Genomic DNA, 20,180 nt, shown 5'->3' with positions numbered 1-20,180 from the left:
ACTAAAATGGGATATAGTTACATAGTTACATAGTTAAATTGGGTTGAAAAAAGACAAAGTCCATCAAGTTCAACCCCTAAAAATGAAAACCCAGCAAACATACACACACCCCTCCCTACTTTTAATTAAATTCTATATACCCATACCTATACTAACTATAGAGCTTACTATCACAATAGCCTTTGATATTATGTCTGTCCAAAAAATCATCCAAGCCATTCTTAAAGGCATAAACTGAATCAGCCATCACAACATCACCCGGCAGTGCATTCCACAATCTCACTGTCCTGACTGTGAAGAACCCCCTACGTTGCTTCTAGTCTAAAGGGGTGGCCTCTGGTACGGTGGTCCACTTTATGGGTAAAAAGGTCCCCTGCTATTTGTCTATAATGTCCTCTAATGTACTTGTAAAGTGTAATCATGTCCTCTCGCAAGCGCCTTTTTTCCAGAAAAAACAACCCCAACCTTGACAGTCTACCCTCATAATTTAAGTCTTCCATCCCTCTAACCAATTTAGTTGCACGTCTCTGCACTCTCTCCAGCTCATTTATATCCCTCTTAAGGACTGGAGTCAAAAAACCTTCCATAATCTAAACTGTGCTGCTGGTATGTGGAGCTCTGTCCTTTTACCTGTGTCTGCTTTCAAAGGACCTCCTGCAATAATTTTCATTGGGCCCCCTTGCTCACATTACATAAACAATAACGATAGTCAGGAGAGAGGGTGCACTAGTCATGGCAGCATCGGACTGGGGGAGTTTGTGCCCAAAAGGGCTGCTGCATTAGGAGCCCCAGTCGCAACCCCCCTACTCTCCCACTACCATACCTTCATATTTCTTTATGTGGGGGGGGGCGGGGGCCGTCAGGGAGTAGCATCTCAGGGTCTGTGGGGAGCGTGTCTTGGCCGGTGGGGCTCACTGGGTTTTTTATTGGTGTCCTATCGGCCCAGTTCGAACCTGAGTTAATGGGTGCTTTTGGGACCCCCTCTACCTCTTCCAGTCTGCTGTAGCATAGTGAAGAACTGCAGGGAGCTGTCAATGGCAGGGCCCCTGGGCAAAGTTTTCAACCAGCCCCCCCTCCACAAAGCACCACCCACCACTAGGTCACATGAGGGACAGACCATGGTGTAGTCGCACCCCTGCCTCCCCAGTAATTACGACACTTCTCAATATGGTGCTATGTGCATGGGCTCTATGGGGTACACTTATCTGTCTTTTATGACTTCAGCCCTTGCCCCCCCCCGCCCTAAGTAACTGTGCCCTGCAGTATAATTTCTGTGGAATTAAGGGCTCTTTAAATGTATGCCTCAGCTTGCCTTTTCCCAAACAGGCAACTTGTTTTTTTTTTTTTTAAAGAGACCCCCTCCCAAGGCAGTTTCTCATTGATGTCAGATCAGAGATATGATGACTGCACTGCCAATGCCGGAAAAGTAAAAAAAAATCTCAAGTCAGCAGCAGCAGCAAAACTTGCTGGTAATTTAAAGTGGAACCGTGCTGAACTCATGTTCCGTGCCCTTATAGCACAATACATTATTAAAGGGCTGCAGTTTAAAGGTATTTTTATTCTGCATTTCAAAAAGTATTCTAGGGAAGGACCTAGTGACAAGTCTCCTCCAGCTCCTGCCTTCACTACAAAGTGAACATTCCGAAACTCACTACCTCCCCCCTTTCTGCTGCTGTTGATGGTGTTAGCATACAGCTCTGTGATTGGTCACTCCTCCCTTTGATTTGCATTGCCTGCCCCTTTCCCTTCAGTCAGTTTCTGGAGCTTGCTCTTCTTGCTATAATGCAGTGCTGGGGCTGTGGTTTGGGAGAAGGCTTTTCGCTGCTGCTGTTGAAAAATTGCTCATTAGGAAAGACTGGACTTTCTCTGCGTTTGGCTTTTTGTGCAGGACTTGTTCTTTCCCTTTTATTTTTTTGTTTTGCTGTGAAGCAAGCAAGCAACTAGCCGTCAGTGTGTGCAAAGACTAAGTGAAAAGAACTGCAGTCTAGCTCCCTTTCCTCCCCTGTAGTTTTACTGTGCATTATGAAGTGCAGCTATGGCAAGAAGAGGTAAGAGAGCCGTGAGGACACTGGAAGATTTAACCCTGGATTCTGGGTATGGTGGTGCTGCGGATTCCATCAGGTCCTCAAATTTGTCCCTGTGTTCTGATTCTCACCCGGTAGCTTATGCCCATGGAGGAAACGTTTGGCATCTAACTGACTCCATGCACAGTAGACACAACAGCTTTGACACGGTCAACACTGTCCTGGCTGAAGACTCTGAGGTCCTGGACTGCTCGGGACAGTGCTCCAGGCTGCCTGACCTTGAGGAAGTCCCCTGGAGCATTGAAGAGCTGGAAGCTCTTTTGAAGAAAGAGCAGATGGTGGTGGGAACTAGTAGAGATGTCCTCTCCAAACTGTCTGCCCTGTTCAGCAGGGCTCTGGTCAGGATTGCCAAAGAGGCTCAAAGGCTGAGCCTTCGCTTTGCCAAATGTACCAAGTACGAGATCCAAAGTGCCATGGAGATAGTGTTGGCATGGTCTCTATCGTCAAGCTGTACCGCTTCAGCCCTCAGCGCCCTGTCTCTTTACAACATGAGCACTGGGGATAGGCTCAGCAGGGGCAAGTCAGTGCGCTGTGGCCTCACCTTCTCTGTCGGGAAGTTCTATAGGTGGATGGTGGACAGCAGGGTGGCCTTGAGGATCCATGAGCACGCGGCCATCTATGTGACGGCCTGCATGGAGACCCTATTCAAGGAGATTTACAAGAGGGTCCTGGCATTGCCTCGTCCGGAGAAAGAAAACGAGGTACCAAACTTTACCGCAGAGTCCATGGAGCAAGCAATTAACAACGATTCAGAGTTGTGGGGACTGCTTCAGCCCTTCCAGCACCTTATCTGTGGTAAAAATGCAAGTGGTGAGTACCGAGTGAAAAGACTGGATGATGCAAAAGATAATGATTGGAAGCATTGAATAAGTTATGTAGATTCTGTGAGAGCTTCTGCATTCCAACATGGTGTTTATCAGGCTAGTTTTCATTCATGGCCAGGTGACAGATGGTTCATTTGACATGTAGGTGATATGGATCATGTTGATGGTACTGGTGTTGTCTTCTATGAGCTGTTATTTTAACTATTGGGGGAGGATATGTATGGGGGTCATCATTAATTAGGGATTATTGGCCTCTAACTGTTGCTGGGTTTGTAGTTCAACAGCTGGTGGATCATAGTTTGTCCATCTCTTGCATTATTAATTGTTGATGGAGCCCCCAATGAGCAATTTGTAGGTATGTAGCATGATGATACTGCAATCTGGCCACATGGTATTTCCCTGCATTCTTCCCCTGCTTGTACAATCCTCAGCCAACCAGCAGCAGAGCCCTGCAGGTCTGAGCACATTAAGGGCCACCATTTAAGCCCCTTGTTGCTGACCTTGGCTACGTCAAAGGAAACATGCTATGAATATAAACAGGAATCCTGCATCTTTACAGGCTTTTCTAGGAAAGATACAGAGCTCATTAGCACAGGGAGCAGGGTTTATATACATATATTTACCTAATGCACGCAAGTTATTAATGCATTGCTCCCCCTTCATACGCAGAGATCCGCAGGAAAATATAGACTCGAGTGATATAGCAATGGGACAGGGAGTGTGTGTGTGGGGGGGAGTTAATATATGACCAAGTGCTATGAAGGATCTGCATTACTGACCCTAAAGAAAGAAGGAGGGAGGGGTTTGGATAGGTTGTGTTAAATACAGACTGCTGCTTGTTATGAAAGTGCTGCCTTCTGTTTGTTTAATGAAAGATGTATTGACCGGCGGTGGTGGTGGTGGTGGTGGCGAAGCTGGCTGGCCAGCTGGAATGTTCATTCATGCTATGAGCTTAAATGGTTTCTGAGCTTTGCTTGTTTACTCATCCCTGGTACAGTGAGGTACAAATTGCTCAGCTGCAGCCACAGCACTTGCTGTATGGAACAGGGGGCTCTATGTGGCACCAGTGGGGTTGGCTCTTGATTTCAGATATGGGCTGTGCTTTCTTTGTATTAATAGTTATGATTGTATGTGCCAAAAGGGAATATACTGTGGATGGATGCCCATATATGTGCACAAACATACCGAAAAACATATACTGTATATATATATATATATATGAGAAAGGCATCTCCCATAGACTCTGTTTTTGTAAATAACTGAAACTATAAAACCATTTTTTCCTGTTTCTGCTTTATAGAAAAACTAATGCTTTGTTCTTGATCCCAGCTAAGATATAATTAATCCTTATTGGAGGCAAAACACCCCTATAGGTTTTATTTAATGTTTAATTGATGTTCTTAGCAGACTTAGTAGGGAGATCTAAGTTATAGAAAGAACCCTTATCCAGAAAACCCCAGGCATTTTGGATAACAGGTTCCATGACCTGTACATGTATTGGTAAGAAGCCTGTTATGCAGAATGCTCAGGACCTGGGGTTTTCCAGATAATGGGTATTACCGTAATTTGGCAACAATATAGATGGTAGCCGCACCTTCTAACCAATTGTTTTTCCTTAGGGTTACCCCCTGACCGAGAGTTAGGAACAACTCGACATAGATGTGCTGACCACTCCCATATAGAACCTGGTTCAATGCTCAAAAGGAGAGACAGAAAGCGGAGTATATAGCGTCGCACAATCTTGAATTGACCTGTGTTAAACAATGTGTCTTCCTGCTTCAAGTGATCAACTATGGAACTTAAATAAATTGTTGTGTTCTTGTTGTGATCAATCCAATCATTTCTTCTGTGATTATTAAAGCAAAATTGATTAAAGTGCAATTCTTAACATTTCATGGTGAGTCAAATCTTTAAAGTGCATGGTGCTCAATTGTGGACATGGGAATGTACTGGAACCTGCGGCTTGGACTAATTAAAGAGACATTGTAAAAAGTAACTTTTATTTCAAATACTAAAATTCATTGATTGAAAGGGAATTGATAATTACAACCATTAAAAACACTTAAAAGTAAAGGGTGGAAAATCCGATCTAGAATTTGTATAAACAGGAGTAACAGTGTAATTGTTTCCTTAGACTGTTCTCATATCGATCTTACATCACCCGTTTCCCTATACTGGCTGAATAGTAGTCAGGGAGTACATTGAGGAAAAGTAAGCACTGAAGCAGTGATCTCCGAAGAGACTGGTTGTGAGGTGAACGTAGATTGACGCACGTAGACTGACGCATGTTTCGCCGGTTAGGCTTTTTCAAAGGCCTAAAAAAAAAAAAAGCCTAACCGGCGAAACGTGCGTCAGGCACCGTAGCTTTGCCGCTAGCTTAGCGGTTACAAAACTGGGAACCATAGGAACTCAATTTTAAGCTCGCAGTGGGTTAGAGGTCTAGAGGGGAAGAAACGGGAGATACTATTTCCTGGTGGGGAATCGATCACTACTTCGTCACGTTCAGCGGATCTGTCAGTATAAGGTGTTGCCTTTACAGTGTCTAGGGAATAGGCCAATACGCTTTAGGTGCCTCTGAGAGGACACAGTGTTAGTTAAATTCTGCGCACACCATACTGTACAGTGGCTGTTCGGTCCCCTTCGAACAGAAGGTTCAGGCGATATTACGCTTGAGGACTCAAGGGTATTCCCCCACAACCCCCAATCTACTTTCACCTCACAACCAGTCTCTTCGGAGATCACTGCTTCAGTGCTTACTTTTCCTCATTGTACTCCCTGACTACTATTCAGCCAGTATAGGGAAACGGGTGATGTAAGATCGATATGAGAACAGTCTAAGGAAACAATTACACTGTTACTCCTGTTTATACAAATTCTAGATCGGATTTTCCACCCTTTACTTTTAAGTGTTTTTAATGGTTGTAATTATCAATTCCCTTTCAATCAATGAATTTTAGTATTTGAAATAAAAGTTACTTTTTACGATGTCTCTTTAATTAGTCCAAGCCGCAGGTTCCAGTACATTCCCATGTCCACAATTGAGCACCATGCACTTTAAATATTTGACTCACCATGAAATGTTAAGAATTGCACTTTAATCAATTTTGCTTTAATAATCACAGAAGAAATGATTGGATTGATCACAACAAGAACACAACAATTTATTTAAGTTCCATAGTTGATCACTTGAAGCAGGAAGACACATTGTTTAACACAGGTCAATTCAAGATTGTGCGACGCTATATACTCCGCTTTCTGTCTCTCCTTTTGAGCATTGAACCAGGTTACCGTAATTTGGAACTCCATTCCTTAAATCTACTAAAAAAAAATAATTTAAACACTAAATAAACCCAAAAGGATTGTTCTGCTTCCAGTAAGGAGTTATAATATCTTAGTTGGAATCAAGTACAAGGTACTGTTTTATTACTACAGAGAAAAAGGAAATATATGAATTATATGGGTTTCCGGATAACGGATCCCATACCTGCATATAGTTCCTGGTCACAAAAGTTACAAACAGAGGCTGAAACTAAGCTTCAATAAATCAAGTGTGTTATAGTTCTCAGACTGCTGTGGGGGTTCTGGGAGTTGTAGTCCAGCTATAGCTGGAGAGCTTCAGATCAGATATAGGTATACAGGATATAAATCCAACTATTTCCCCAACAATGCTACAGTGTTATCTTTGCAAGGGACCTTAAAATATTCTGTGTATTTTTATATATATATATATATATATATATATATATATATATATATATATATATATATATATATATATATATATATATATATATATATATACAGTAAATGAACACATATCAAACAAATCTTTATTTTATCTGCACACTCTACACCCCAATAGCCCCCCCCCCTACAAACCAAGTCCAGTTATAGACACAGTGTGTTATCAGCTCCCACTGATGAGCCTGTACTGACTCACTGGCCTGTGGTTGCTGCTTGCAGTCAGAGCTGGAAGACGATTATTCAGCCAAGATCTCAGATTCCTTGTAATCACCTTGGCTTGGGAGATAAGATCCCTGCAATCCCTGTATATTGGGGGAGGCAGTATTGCGGCGGCTTCTGTCATGAAATATTGTCGAATTATGGATTTACTACTAATATTGTACGTACTGCAGTGATTCCGATTATTACATTGCGGGGCATGCAGCTTGTGTCTTTGTTTTTGAGTTATAGTCCCCAGCAAAGGATCTTGGGAATTGTAGTTTCACAGATAGCGAGAAAGCAACAGAGCACATCTATTGGCTCCTCTATATATGGAGAAACCGAGACGGCATGCACATAAGGAACATAATAAAATGTGCACTGTTTTACTCCCCATATTGTAATCAGTATAGGTAATAGTACTTTTTCATTGGTGGCTTTAGGTTACTGGAACTGTTGCAAATACTGCACCAGTAATGCCTTTACTGTACTTGATGTTAGAGTTCTTCTTGATTGACTCTAGTCTAGAGTGCAGCACCCCTTACTATTAATATTCGCTCCAATCACAAGGCTCTAAGATATCCCCTAGGTCAGTGCTGTCCAACTTCTGTGCAATTTTTCTGGCCTACATGGTGGAGGGCCGATAATGGAAGCCAGTGTTAGCCACTCCCTGTTTTAGACCACACCCACTTGAAACCACACCCATGTTACCACAAAACCATGCCCACATTAATAGCACATCAAAAAAACCACATGGTTGGTGCTCACTGCAGGGGTATCACTCATATAGTATGTGAAAAATGTTAAGTCATACTAAGACATACCCTTAAATCCATTTACCTCCTCCCCTGTGGATAACACAGTACCCCCAGCACATGAGTAAACACCTTAGGGCACATGATTAAACACGTTAGGGGCCCCTAACAATAATTTTCAAATGCTAACAAACCCCCAGAACAAATAACAGGCTTATGTTCCACAGGCAGAGCAGGGCATACACAGGGAGCATAGGGAAGGCAGAGTATGGCACACACTGGCAGAGTATGGCACACACAGACAGAGTTTAGCACACCCAAGGGTAATTGGGCAGGCAGATTATGGCACACCCAGGAAGCATGGGGCAGGCAGAGCATATTTTGAATAAGGTGTGAACAGGTAAACAATATGGGCAGTTTCAGTCTGTGTCTCAGGTGTGAACAGTACAGGCTTTAGAATGTGCACACTAGAGGTGTCACAGGCATACATCCCAACATTTTGGAAATAAAAAAAGGGAAAAAAAGTTGTTGCAGTGAATTCTTTTGACCATGCTCATTTTGTTGCCACACCCACTAATTACAATGTTCATTTTACAAAATTTGGCAGGTTATGAAAGTTTGAACATATTTCAGTTTTTTTTTAGTTATTACAGTTTTGCTGATGAAGTTGAATTGCCCTTTAAACTGTGAGTCTAACTTCTCCCAAGGGACCTGTTATTTTATTTTATATTGTTACAATTACTTATTAATTGAATTATGTTCTTATCTTGAAATTGCTACAAAAGTATCTTATAAGCAGTGTGTTCTGGGCTCTCTGCCAAAAGCCAATTAAGTTAGACATTTTGTTTCTTTTTCTAGCTGTTCAGTGCAGAGAAAAACTTTCCAGTACAAATGAGGGACTGCAGGTTGAGCTGTCAAAAGAGGGACTGTCCTTCTTAAAACAGGACAGTTGGGAGGTATGGACAGGTGTGAACAATGCAGGGGGATTACATGTGTGAACAATACAGGGGATTACAGTCTGAATTTGAGGTTTAAACAATGCAGAGGCCAGTTAATCTCTGTAGTGATACCTATTAAAGTTTACACATGGTGATCAGGCATGTGGAGGGCCACACAAGGGGGCCCTGCCCTAGGTCATTGCTTGTTGAATTGATAGGTTATATTAGATGTTACTATAGAAGATTTTAATATCTGTGCTGATATTTTTAAGAAACACTTCTTGTTTGGATTGATGAGCAATCAAAAGAATAGCAGTTTATTTTCATAATTAATTAATTAATTTCTTTTTATGAGAAGGTAAGCAGGGACCTCAATTCTGGGATGGCAGTGGATGTGATTTACTAAGACTTTGCTAAAGCATTTGATACAGTGCTACATAGAAGGTCACTGGTTAAATTAAGGAATGTTGGCCTGGAACGTAGTATTGGTACCTGGATAGAGAACTGGCTAAAAGATAGACTACAAAGAGTGGTGGTAAATGGAACATTTTCTAATTGGACCAGTGTTGTTAGTGGAGTACCGCAGGGCTCTCTACTAGGTCCCTTGCTTTTCAAATTGTTTATTAATGACCTGGAGATGGGCATTGGAAGTACATTTCTTTTTTTGCAGATAATACTAAGTTGTGCAGAACTATAGGTTCCATGCATTCTGGGCATTGTCATTCTGTGGCTACTAAAGCAAATAAAGTTCTGTCTTGCATAAAAAAGTGCATTAACTCAAGGGATCAAAACATAATTATGCCTCTTTATAGGTTCCTGGTAAGGCCTCATCTGGAGTATGCAGTGCAGTTTTGGACTCCAGTCCTTAAGAGGGATATAAATGAGCTGGAGAGAGTGCAGAGACGTGCAACTAAATTGGTTAGAGGGATGGAAGACTTAAATTATGAGGGTAGACTGTCAGAGTTGTTTTCTCTGGAAAAAAGGCACTTGCAAGGGGACATGATTGCACTTTACAAGTACATTAGAAGACATTATAGACAAATAGCAGGGGACCTTTTTACCCATAAAGTGGATCACCGTACCAGAGGCCACCCCTTTAGACTAGAAGAAAAGAACTTTCATTTGAAGCAACGTAGGGGGTTCTTCACAGTCAGGACAGTGAGGTTGTGGAATGCACTGCCGGGTGATGTTGTGATGGCTGATTCAGTTAATGCCTTTAAGAATGGCTTGGATGATTTTTTGGACAGACATAATATCAAATGCTATTGTGATACTAAGCTCTATAGTTAGTATAGGTATGGGTATATAGAATTTAATTAAAAGTAGGGAAGGGTGTGTGTATGGATGTTGGGTTTTCATTTGGAGGGGTTGAACTTGATGGACTTTGTCTTTTTTCAACCCAATTTAACTATGTAACTATGTAACTAGAGTTGGCCATATACTATAAGATCTAATTATATGTTGAGGTCACCAAACGTGTGAATCTTTTCCCCCTATATGCCAAGGTGGGCGATATTGGGCTTAATCCAATCATTGGATTTGGCACTAGAGAAGAATGAAGAAATTTTTATGAAATTTATGCTGAAATTACACTGTTTAGGATTATAGTTTTTAGAGAAGTTAAACTATTATGTGCTATATAAGCCGGTGGTGATGGGAGGGAGACTGATGGATTCCCATGCCCTTTATCATTCTAAAATACAACAATTACACACTGGCTAATGCTTTTACTGTAAAAAGCAATATTACCTTATCGGCAATGCTTATTTGTTGTCCCCATAGACATACACAGTAAATAGCAATATCGTCCAGGATTATTTTGGCTGGAGGATCCTGTATGCATGGGAAACTATGCATGGGAAGAGACCACAAGTAAAGTTGGGATTGATTGCTGAGTAAAGTGAAAGGTCAGAAAAACTAAGTAAAAGAAAACAACCAATGTAGATAATAGTAATATTTACATTAGAAAAAAAATCCATTATGAGCTTCCCCTGTCAGGTATGTCATTTTCCTAAAGAGATACTAACACCAGAAAATAACTTTTTTTTTATGTCAATCATAGCATTATGTTTGAATGCTATTTATAATTTTGCCATAAAAGTATTTACCTGATGCTTTTACATTACCTTTCTTAACCCCATGTTCCTCTATGAGGGGGCTGCCATATTTGTGCAGCAGTAGTCCGTTAGCATTAGAAACGCTAACTGACAGGCTGAGACAGCCAGGTTGGCAAAGCAGGTCATGTTTAGGAACTTCAAGTAACAATTACTTACAAAAGCAGAACTATCAGCAAAAACGATAAACGTTACCTATAGGTAACTTTTAATGTATATTAATATTTTGAAAAGAAAATTTTTTGTGTCAGTATCACTTTAACTGCAGTTAACAAAATGAAATGGCAATTAAGTTAGTCTGTAAACTAACAGAAACAGCGTATATTGCTGGACTACAACTCCCATCATGGGAGCTGCAGTCTAGCAAATAGATTATTAAAGCAACACTGCTTAATAAAGGGCTACCTACCTCTCCGGGGGACGCCAGAGGCCCTCTCCCTGGCATCATTATTTGGGCAGCAGGTTAGACTTGTTCAAATCCACCTCTAAGAGCCGAACAGGGTTTCTTTAAAGTGGACCTGTCACCCAGACACAAAAATCTGTATAATAAAAGTCCCTTTCAAATTAAACATGAAATCCAATTTCTATTTTTTATTAAAGCATTCATGGCCGTTGTAAGCTCATTTAAAAATCTCAGCTGTCAATCAAATATTGTCTGCCCCTCCTCTATGCCATGGGCATAGAGGCGGGGCAGGCAATTACTTTCACTTTCCATTCAGCACTTCCTAGATGTCACTGCTCTCTCCACATTCCCCTGTGCTCGTTAACATTTAATTGTGTAGCCAGGGCATGGAAATGGACAACGGGTCCCCCATTCTGGTGCACAAACAAGATTTTGAGATCATACAAGACTTGTCTTAATAACAGTGTCCACAAAATGGCTGCTGCCTGCTTGTTATAATTATGAATTCCCAGACTGAAGGAAACAAGATTCAAATAATTTATACAGTGTAATTAAAGTTCATTTTGCTTGACTAATGTGATAAAATAGGATTTTGAATAATTTTTTTGGGTGACGGGTCCCCTTTAATGCTACGTTAATCCCAGAACAAAGCTCTCACTTTGCTCACATAAGTCAATTTGTTTTAACAATTGCATTCATTAAATGTTTTTTTTCTCCCTTGAATGATTACTGCCTATTATTATCCTAGTATCTTAGGAACACTTTGGTGAGAGGCAAATTACAGACTATTTTGGTTTTTCCTGACCCTTTCTGTATCGGGTATCATCCATAGTCATGATTTCAGTTACCAGGATCTGGAAGAAGAATGCCAACATAAGGCTTTCCATCATAGAAATCTAATTATAAGTGAATATATATTCACAGAATATCTTTTTTGGGTGTCCCTCTTTGTTTAAAGCCCCAAAAGGGTTATGTAGTAAAAAATATTATGCACACTTTCCCATCTACTATAGTCAGCACTGGACTGGGGGCCCACCAGTTCTGCCACCTCAGGGCCCCCCACATACCCCAGGGGCTCTGTCTCAGTCCTGGAATCCTACCCCACCTCTCCCCCGCACGTTCCTGTTCCCTGTTCTCCCTAGGGAGAGGTAAGGGAGAGCGGATTTATTCCCTAGCTGAACCTGACAATAGTGTTTGAACAGATATAATGCTCAGAGTGGGTATCCTGTTTTTTATACTGATTGTATAAGGCCAGACCTGGCTAGCATAGGTAATGATCTTAGATTGTAAGCTCTGTTGACAAAGACATCTGTCTGTATTTGTATGTTAGATGTACATACCCTTCTTACATGTCATTCTTAGTCTACTTATGTAGCCTTTCTTTCCCACTTTCTCTGTATATATATTTGTGCCTCTAGCCCAGTGATCCCCAACTAGTGGCTTGTGAGCAACATGTTGCTCACCAACGCCTTGGATGTTGCTCCCAGTGGCCTCAAAGCAGGTGCTTATTTTCTGAATTCCAGGCAAGATTTGGCTGCATAAAAACCAGGTGCACTGCCAAACAGAGCCTCGGTGTAGGTTGACAATCCATGTAGGAGCTACATAATGGCCAATCACAACCTTATTTGGCACCCCAGGAACATTTTTCATGCTAGTGTTTCTCCCCAACTCCTTTTACTTCTGAATGTTGCTCACGGGTTCAAAAGGTTGGGGATCCCTGCTCTAGCCCAACTACTGGCTCTCTTCACCAGCATAACACCCCTTGCATACGCATATATCAAGCCTAACATATATATTAACTGCACAAAGCTGCCTAAAGGATCTATGTACTGTATATAAAAGTCTAGCAAGGTGCTGCTTTATGTTGCAGTCCTGGACTCCTTCCAGCAAGCCCAGCGAGGCACTAGCTGTATCATCCAAACTTTTTGTAATTAAATTTCCATTACAGCTCACTCCCCTGACACACACCCCATAGGACACTGTGGTTAATCCTGACAAATAATCAGGTTTGTTTCACATAAAAAACTGATTCACATGAATATATATAGGAATAAAGTCTGCAACCAGATGTTTGTTTTCATTATTTTATGTGGTGGGGATCAGTAGAAGCTTACTGCTTATTGCTTGTAACAGGTTATTGACCCAGGGCAAGAAGTTGCCACTGTTACTACTTAATCTCCATATTTTATTACTGTTTGTACTATGTTACAGTGTTATAAATGGCCTCAGGTTGGCCTCACGTCAACATTCTAAATTTATGATTGGTTATTGGGTGGTGGAGACTGTAAGGTATCCTAAAGCTTTCATTGGTTAGGTCTAAAGCTTCCAGTTGCTTTGCTCCATACACAACCAAGAGCGCACAACTGATAATAGATGCTCACACCCAGACCTGCATCTACACCCAGATGCCTTCTCCTTTCTGTGAAACCAGATCTGTGTCATATCCATTTCAGGACAGTGGGTGCCATCTGGCTATGGGAGAACAGTGGGATTGTTACAGGTTAAGGTGAGTAAGTTTCCATAGTCACTAACAGAGACAGTTGTAACAGGGCACATGTTTCCAACTACATACAAAATGAGGAGTATTTGTTTTTCTCTGGAGTGCTGCAAGCTGCCCAGGCTTGATGAATATATATATATATATAGTGAATAAAGTACCCCCTATTGTAAAATATCAGGATATTATAAGTTACCGAGGAGTTTCGTGACCATATAAGAACACAAGGCCGAAGGCCAAGTTATTTTATACAGGTCATGGAACTTCGAGGTAACTTCTAATATCCACATATTTTGCAACTGGGGGTACATTTATTTATTATAATACACAAGTTTCAGTGAGTCATGTGACAGAAATGACATCAGAACTCACCGTTTATAACTGATGACATCAGAACTCACCGTTTATAAGGATATAATTTACAAGATATTCATGGTTTTTGTATATTATATATATATATATATATATATATATATATATATATATATATATATATATATATATATATATATATATATATATTTTTATATATTTATATTTATATACTGTATATACTGAAAACATCTAAGGTGTTAAAAAATATAGATCACGTGGTTATGTAAACTACACACCATCATCTAAAAAACAGCTTAGCAATGACCCCACGTCTGATGCTTTTTGTCGCAGACATCTAATTTTTTTCAATGCATTTTAATGATTATATATAATTTATAATTTGAAATTTATAATTTGATACCGATCAAACTGTTGGCCTATGGAGACCCATCTGGAGAGCACAATGCAACAATGCAGTCTGATTTTGACAGGATTTTGATATCTGCCCCAATTAATTTGCAGCCAGATATCAGTTGACCAGACCTCCATGGACACCCCCCCGCCCCCCTTCCCTGCCTGTGTACCTGTTTTTCTCTTATTGACCGGAGTGGGGAGAGGTCAGGGAGTACACAGTTTCCAAACACAAATCCTCTTGGATTGTGGGGAAGTAGTGTGGGGGCAGAATAGTGAGGGTGGTGGCCTTATTGAGGTCTTCTACTTGGAGTACACCAGTCCAACACTGGGTAGATCTTCTAAAAAGCCCCATACACGAGCCAATACTTTTTAGCTTTATGGACAATGGTACACAGGGCATTTTGACCACAGCTGAAGTCAGGCCAAGTACAGTGGTTGGGGGGGGCCCTATCTTCTCTTAAAACACACTTATTTAGAGAAGCCTACCCTCATTCTGTTTAGCTATGAAATGCCATACCATGTGCTCTATCTCTTGCCTGTTTATTTCTGATCTTGCCCGCTCCCCCACCTTGTATTTCATTCCCTTCCCCTTTAGATTATAAGCGCTTTTGTACAGGGCCTTCCTATAGTACCTATGGTACTAGTCGTAATGTAACGCTTTATGTTCTATGTATGTAATTCATGTGATGTATTTGTATAAACGCATTTATTTTACAGCGCTGCACAATATGTTGGCGCTCTAAAAATTCATGTTAATAATAATGATAATCTTCCTATCTGTATAGGCCTCTATAGGAAGCAGGGATGGGTGAAAAGAGACCTTTTGACTACCATTGTGTTTGCTTCATTACAGCAGTGGACAAATCTTCAGGCGCTATCCTTTATTATGGTTTATTAGCAGAATGCATGACAATTAACTTGAATATAATGACAGGATTTCTGTTTAAAAAGGGACATTTTAGGATGAGACAATCCCTTTAACTTACTGAAAACCAAGCACATAAATTCTCTCACTTCGTGATTTTTACCCATAACATGCACAAATCTGTTCGAATCACTGACCCAGGGGTAGAAATGAGCAATGTTTTTGATTTCACAGGAACAGCTGAATAGCTGTTCATCTGCTAATGTTATCATTAATAAACCAAATTATTTGGTGGTCTTACTACTTAGTTTTTTTTTTTGCTCAATCAGTGAAAAATGACTGCTCCCCAGACAACTCCCTTGTTTGGATGTAGTTGCCAGATTCCAGAGGATACAATGTGCTTTTTACTGCAATTAATAAAAAGTGTTCTGCTTTTAATTAACACACAGCGGTTCTCCTGCTGGAAATTTCATACATTAAGTAGAAAGTACTGATCGGCCCAGTGTGCCCCAGAGAGAAGCAAATGGAACATTATATTACCCTTCCTCCAACTCAAAAAATTTCCCCAAAATTCTGCTTTGGCAAGAACTTCAGCCAAAGCTAGTATTAACTACACAGAGATGTCGCTAACTCTAGTTCATTAGGATGATAATGATCCATTGCGGGCATTTTTGAGATTATTTTATATTCCCATGTAGAGTGAAGAGGAATTAGGTATTAAAGAATCCAGGATTAGATTATTATCCCTAATGACATTTGGTTAACTGACATCCCTGTCTACTATAGGGTTGAGTACTGTGCTAACTATTACCTTACCACTGGTGATGCCAAGAGAAACACGTGGCTTGGAGAGTTTGGGGGGAATAAAAATCATGTTACTTTGCTGGTGTGAGGTGAGGCCAAGTTGAGGGTGAGGCCAAGTTTTGAATCCATTTCCTGCAGTCATCTTACTGGCACATGTATGTTTGTATTATTCATCAATATCTATTCATGCATCCATTTTCTTTAGTGATATTCCTGGCATGTGTAGGGTTAATGCAATGCTCTGAATCCATTTTCTGTAATGATGCATTGGCTTGGTGTTCCATTGGCCTGATGCATTTTCTAATGAGCTCCAAATTTATTTGAATAATGGTGTAGAACCAGTAGTGCTCCCCATTTTAGTTACAAGTTGTATTATTTTCTATTGTAGGACAGACACATGGACTCTTGTACCCCTCTACTGTATCTAACCATAACTAGTTACCCCCCCCCCCTCACTGCCGGGGCCACTATAGCTTCCCTCTACTCTGTAATACAATAAAGGGTATAGCTAGACATGCCTGTATAACTGCAATAATTTCCAATTGCAATTGCAGATTCTGCCTTGCATTAAACTTCTATGTTCTCTTTTTCTTACCAACTTCCTTGCTTCCAAAGACCTATTGTCAGCTTGATATTCCCCGTTCCAGGTCCCAGTTTCTGAGTATCATTCACTTGACTGTAAGAATGACAAGAATATGAGAGTGTTTCCTGGCTCTGTATGCAGAAGATTCCCCGCTCCTCTGAGTCTGTTTTTGCATCTCAATAATGGGCAATGTTCCCTCCTTTAAAACAATACAGTTTCATGGGAGCCCCAAACAGGTTGGCTGTTCTTTTACCCAGGGGAAAATGGCTACGGAGACAAGACTTTCTCATCTGTTTGTTCTTCATCCCAACCAACCACAAAAACCGCACACACTCATCCTTCTTGTTATTTGGATAATAAAAGTGCAAATTCTGGCCGAGGGACTTGTTTAAGGTCTGACACTGGGAGTGAAGGGAAACATAATTCCAGAACTGTTTTGTGCAATGCATATAATCAGAATTACTAACAATGAATCTGTTGATGGCATGACTAGGAGTGTATACATGTTAGTCGGACACTTGTCAGTACACAAAGTCATACAAGACAGAAGTGAGTCAGTTTGTCTGCTGGAATCATTTGTGCTTGATAACATTTTGGTTGGCTGAGCTTTATAATACAAGCTGTACTTTATAATACAAGGAGTTTGTATGTGCCCCTCGTATCTGTGTGAGTTTCCTTCTACACCCCAAACCATATAGGCAGGTTAACTCCTGATAAAACTGACCCTAATGTGTTTGAATATGATAAGAGACCTTAGATTTTAAGCTCCACTGGCACAGGGACTGATGGGAATGATACATGATCTCTATAAATCACATCAGCACTATATGCATAAAAGAATAATAATGAGGTTACTATACATGCATATTTGTACTTGTTAATATGGGAAGGAGCTATCATACTGTTTCCCTCCTGATATAGAATGAAATGTTTGAAACAAAAATATGCAAATTCTGGCTATAAAACCCTGCAATTGGTCAGAATAATGCCCTCTCATTTCATTATTATTTCATATTTATCTCTGTTACTACACTGATTCTTTCTTTGGGTTATACAGAAGATGTCACAGTTATACGAGCATCTGTCTAGGAGAACACACTATTCCCTTATATTTTAAGATCCATTGAACCAAAATGTTTTTCCAGTTGTCGAACAGACACAGCCGAGCAGACAGATCCATCTCAGTGGAGGGTCCTGTTCTGGAAAAGGGATTGTCTATTTATAAAGAAGACCTCCTCACGTGTTTGACATAATCCTGACCTGTCTTGTGTCTCCTTACCGTCTTCTGTGTCCTCCTCCATTTATGGCATTGCTGCAGTGTGCAAAGAGATACAGGTATAAGGCCTACATTTATTATAGGTGCTTTAGAAACAGATATTTTCCATTATAATGAACATTTAGCATGACAGAGACATTTGTTCTAACACAGCATTTAGTTTTCATTCTTTGTGTTTTTATTTAATTTTTTGTTTGCTCTGTCATTCTCCAGATACTTGGTTTCTAGGGCTGTATTTACCCTAGCACCATGTCAATGTTTTAAATGATGGACTGCAGATGAAGTGGAGTGGGTAATAAAAACAATATATGTGATTTAAAAACCGGCAATAGCAAAACCTAGTCTCAGATTCAGTCTGCTTTCTGGTTGCCAGGGGTCACTGATGCCTTCAAGCCAGATAGCAGTTTTAAATGACAGGTAGAATAGAAAATCAATTTAAATAGAAAAAAATGCCTACTGTGTAATAAATGTTAATTGTTTGCTGAATTTGGGATGCATAACAAAATAAACAGGGCCACCACTAAAAAATGGGCATAGACGTGCAGAGTTATCTTTATGTCTGTCGAACGACATTGCAATCTCCCGACATACAACTAACCATTAAGATTAAATAAAGTAGTAAAGAGAACAAACCAGACAATGTTCTGGCCATTAATTGACAGACAGCAATGGTACAAAAGTAATATCCAACAAATAGTAGTGACAGTCACCCATGGATATCGTTATCCGACAGAAATCTTCTAACCTGTCTAATCGACAATATGTTCTAAAAATGTTGGGATAATCCACAAACTGTCCAAAAATCGTATGAACTTTTGTTTCATACCACTTTATCTTTGCATCTATGGCCAGCTTTAGTTAGTAGGCGTCCCTGGTAATTAGCTACTTCCAGCCCAGGCCCCTGTCAACTAAGAAGAATTGGGGCCCAAGTAAAAGATTTGCACCACCCATATAGCACAGCCGATCAGGCCCCTGAGGGCAGTCATGCCCCATTGTAACAAACATGTCCACCCACATAAACCCCACCAATTCCCTTGCAAGCCTAGACCCCTTCCAATCCATGAATTGATAGTCCAGACTCCCTACTGCCACAGGGCCCCTGTGTGGATTCCCACCTGCTGCCTCCTGATGGTGGGCCCCATAATACACACATGGTATCCAGATTATTGTGATTTTTTTTGAGGAGGGGGCCCCAGAAAATTCTAAATGTTTAGATTGCCAATGAGCAAGAAGCAGCATGTTGTAAAGCTGTAGGCACGTCTGTGTGTTCTATACAAAATGAAATGAATCCTGCTATCAGTGTTATTCTACTAGCCACTTACAGAGAGTGCATATTTTCCATACCTCCCAAGATCCTGGAAACTGAAAGAGGGATAAAATAATTTGCTGCGCTGTGATTTTTTGACCACGCCCTTTTGCAGCCACACACCCTAATTACCATGGACATGTTACAAAATTTGCCAGGTTATGAAAGTTTGAACACATTTCTGTAGTCTTTATGTTTTATTACAGTTTTACTAATGAAGGAGAATTGCCCTTAAGCTGTGAGTCTAACTTCTCTCAAGGGACAAAACTGCTACAAATGTATCTTAAGTATCTATTCTGGGCTCCCTGCCAAGAGCCAATTAAGTTGGAAACGGTTTTTTTTTTGGCTGTTCAGTGCAGAGAAATTGGGACTTTCCAGTACAAACTCAGGACTGCGGGTTGAGCTGTTAAAAGAGGGACTGTCCCGCTCAAAATATGTTGGGAGGTATTATTACCCATAACAGACTTAGGGGTTTGTTTATTTAAGCGCAATAAAAAATTTGACTATATTTTTCCACATGTTAGCGCTGCTAACTAAGTTTACTAAACAGCGATTCGCTCAAGTCATTGTTATTACTTGCGGCAACTACGTTAACAAACCAGCTTATGTAAGCAGTAATTTTACCGAGTTGCGAATTTTCTGGCGACAAATTACGTTTGCGAATATTTATGCTGTTGTTGTTTTATGGCAGTTATTATGACAATTTTTACTGTGACATTTATGGCCAGAAATGCATCTTCAAAACTCATAAACTTTATTGACTGATGATTATACCATCCAACAACATTACCAGAGTAACACCAATTAAACATGTATGCATCATATAAACCAATACTTCATCCATCCAGTCACAAACCCTTCTGCCAATAGAATCATATGAACAAGAAATCCTACCAGTCAATCTCTTTTCATCATATACTGTAAATGCACAGTTTAATGTAACCGATCACAATTAAACCAACCCCCCGCAAATAGGATCATAAAGTAACAGAAATCAAATATATACAGCCAATAGACACCCATACATAATATGCCTATGAGCTGAAACTGCTGCTGCAGA

The 20,180-nt window shown here is 40.4% G+C and overlaps 1 protein-coding gene across 1 annotated transcript in view; it reads left to right on the top strand.

Moving 5' to 3' along the window:
• Positions 1-1,685: 1,685 nt before the first annotated feature.
• Positions 1,686-20,180, top strand: part of btbd11.L (BTB (POZ) domain containing 11 L homeolog) — a 176,110-nt gene continuing 157,615 nt past the window's right edge. The window contains exon 1 of the mRNA XM_018251965.2: positions 1,686-2,894. Within this exon, the coding sequence (XP_018107454.1) occupies positions 2,036-2,894 (859 nt within the window). The 5' untranslated portion in view covers positions 1,686-2,035. The remainder of the gene's footprint in view (positions 2,895-20,180) is intronic.

The sequence above is a fragment of the Xenopus laevis genome, chromosome 3L (assembly GCF_017654675.1).
Source record: "Xenopus laevis strain J_2021 chromosome 3L, Xenopus_laevis_v10.1, whole genome shotgun sequence".
In the NCBI taxonomy this organism is placed as follows: domain Eukaryota; kingdom Metazoa; phylum Chordata; class Amphibia; order Anura; family Pipidae; genus Xenopus; species Xenopus laevis.
The sequence above is the reverse complement of the archived record's forward strand: the minus strand, read 5'-3'. Positions and strand labels throughout refer to the sequence as shown.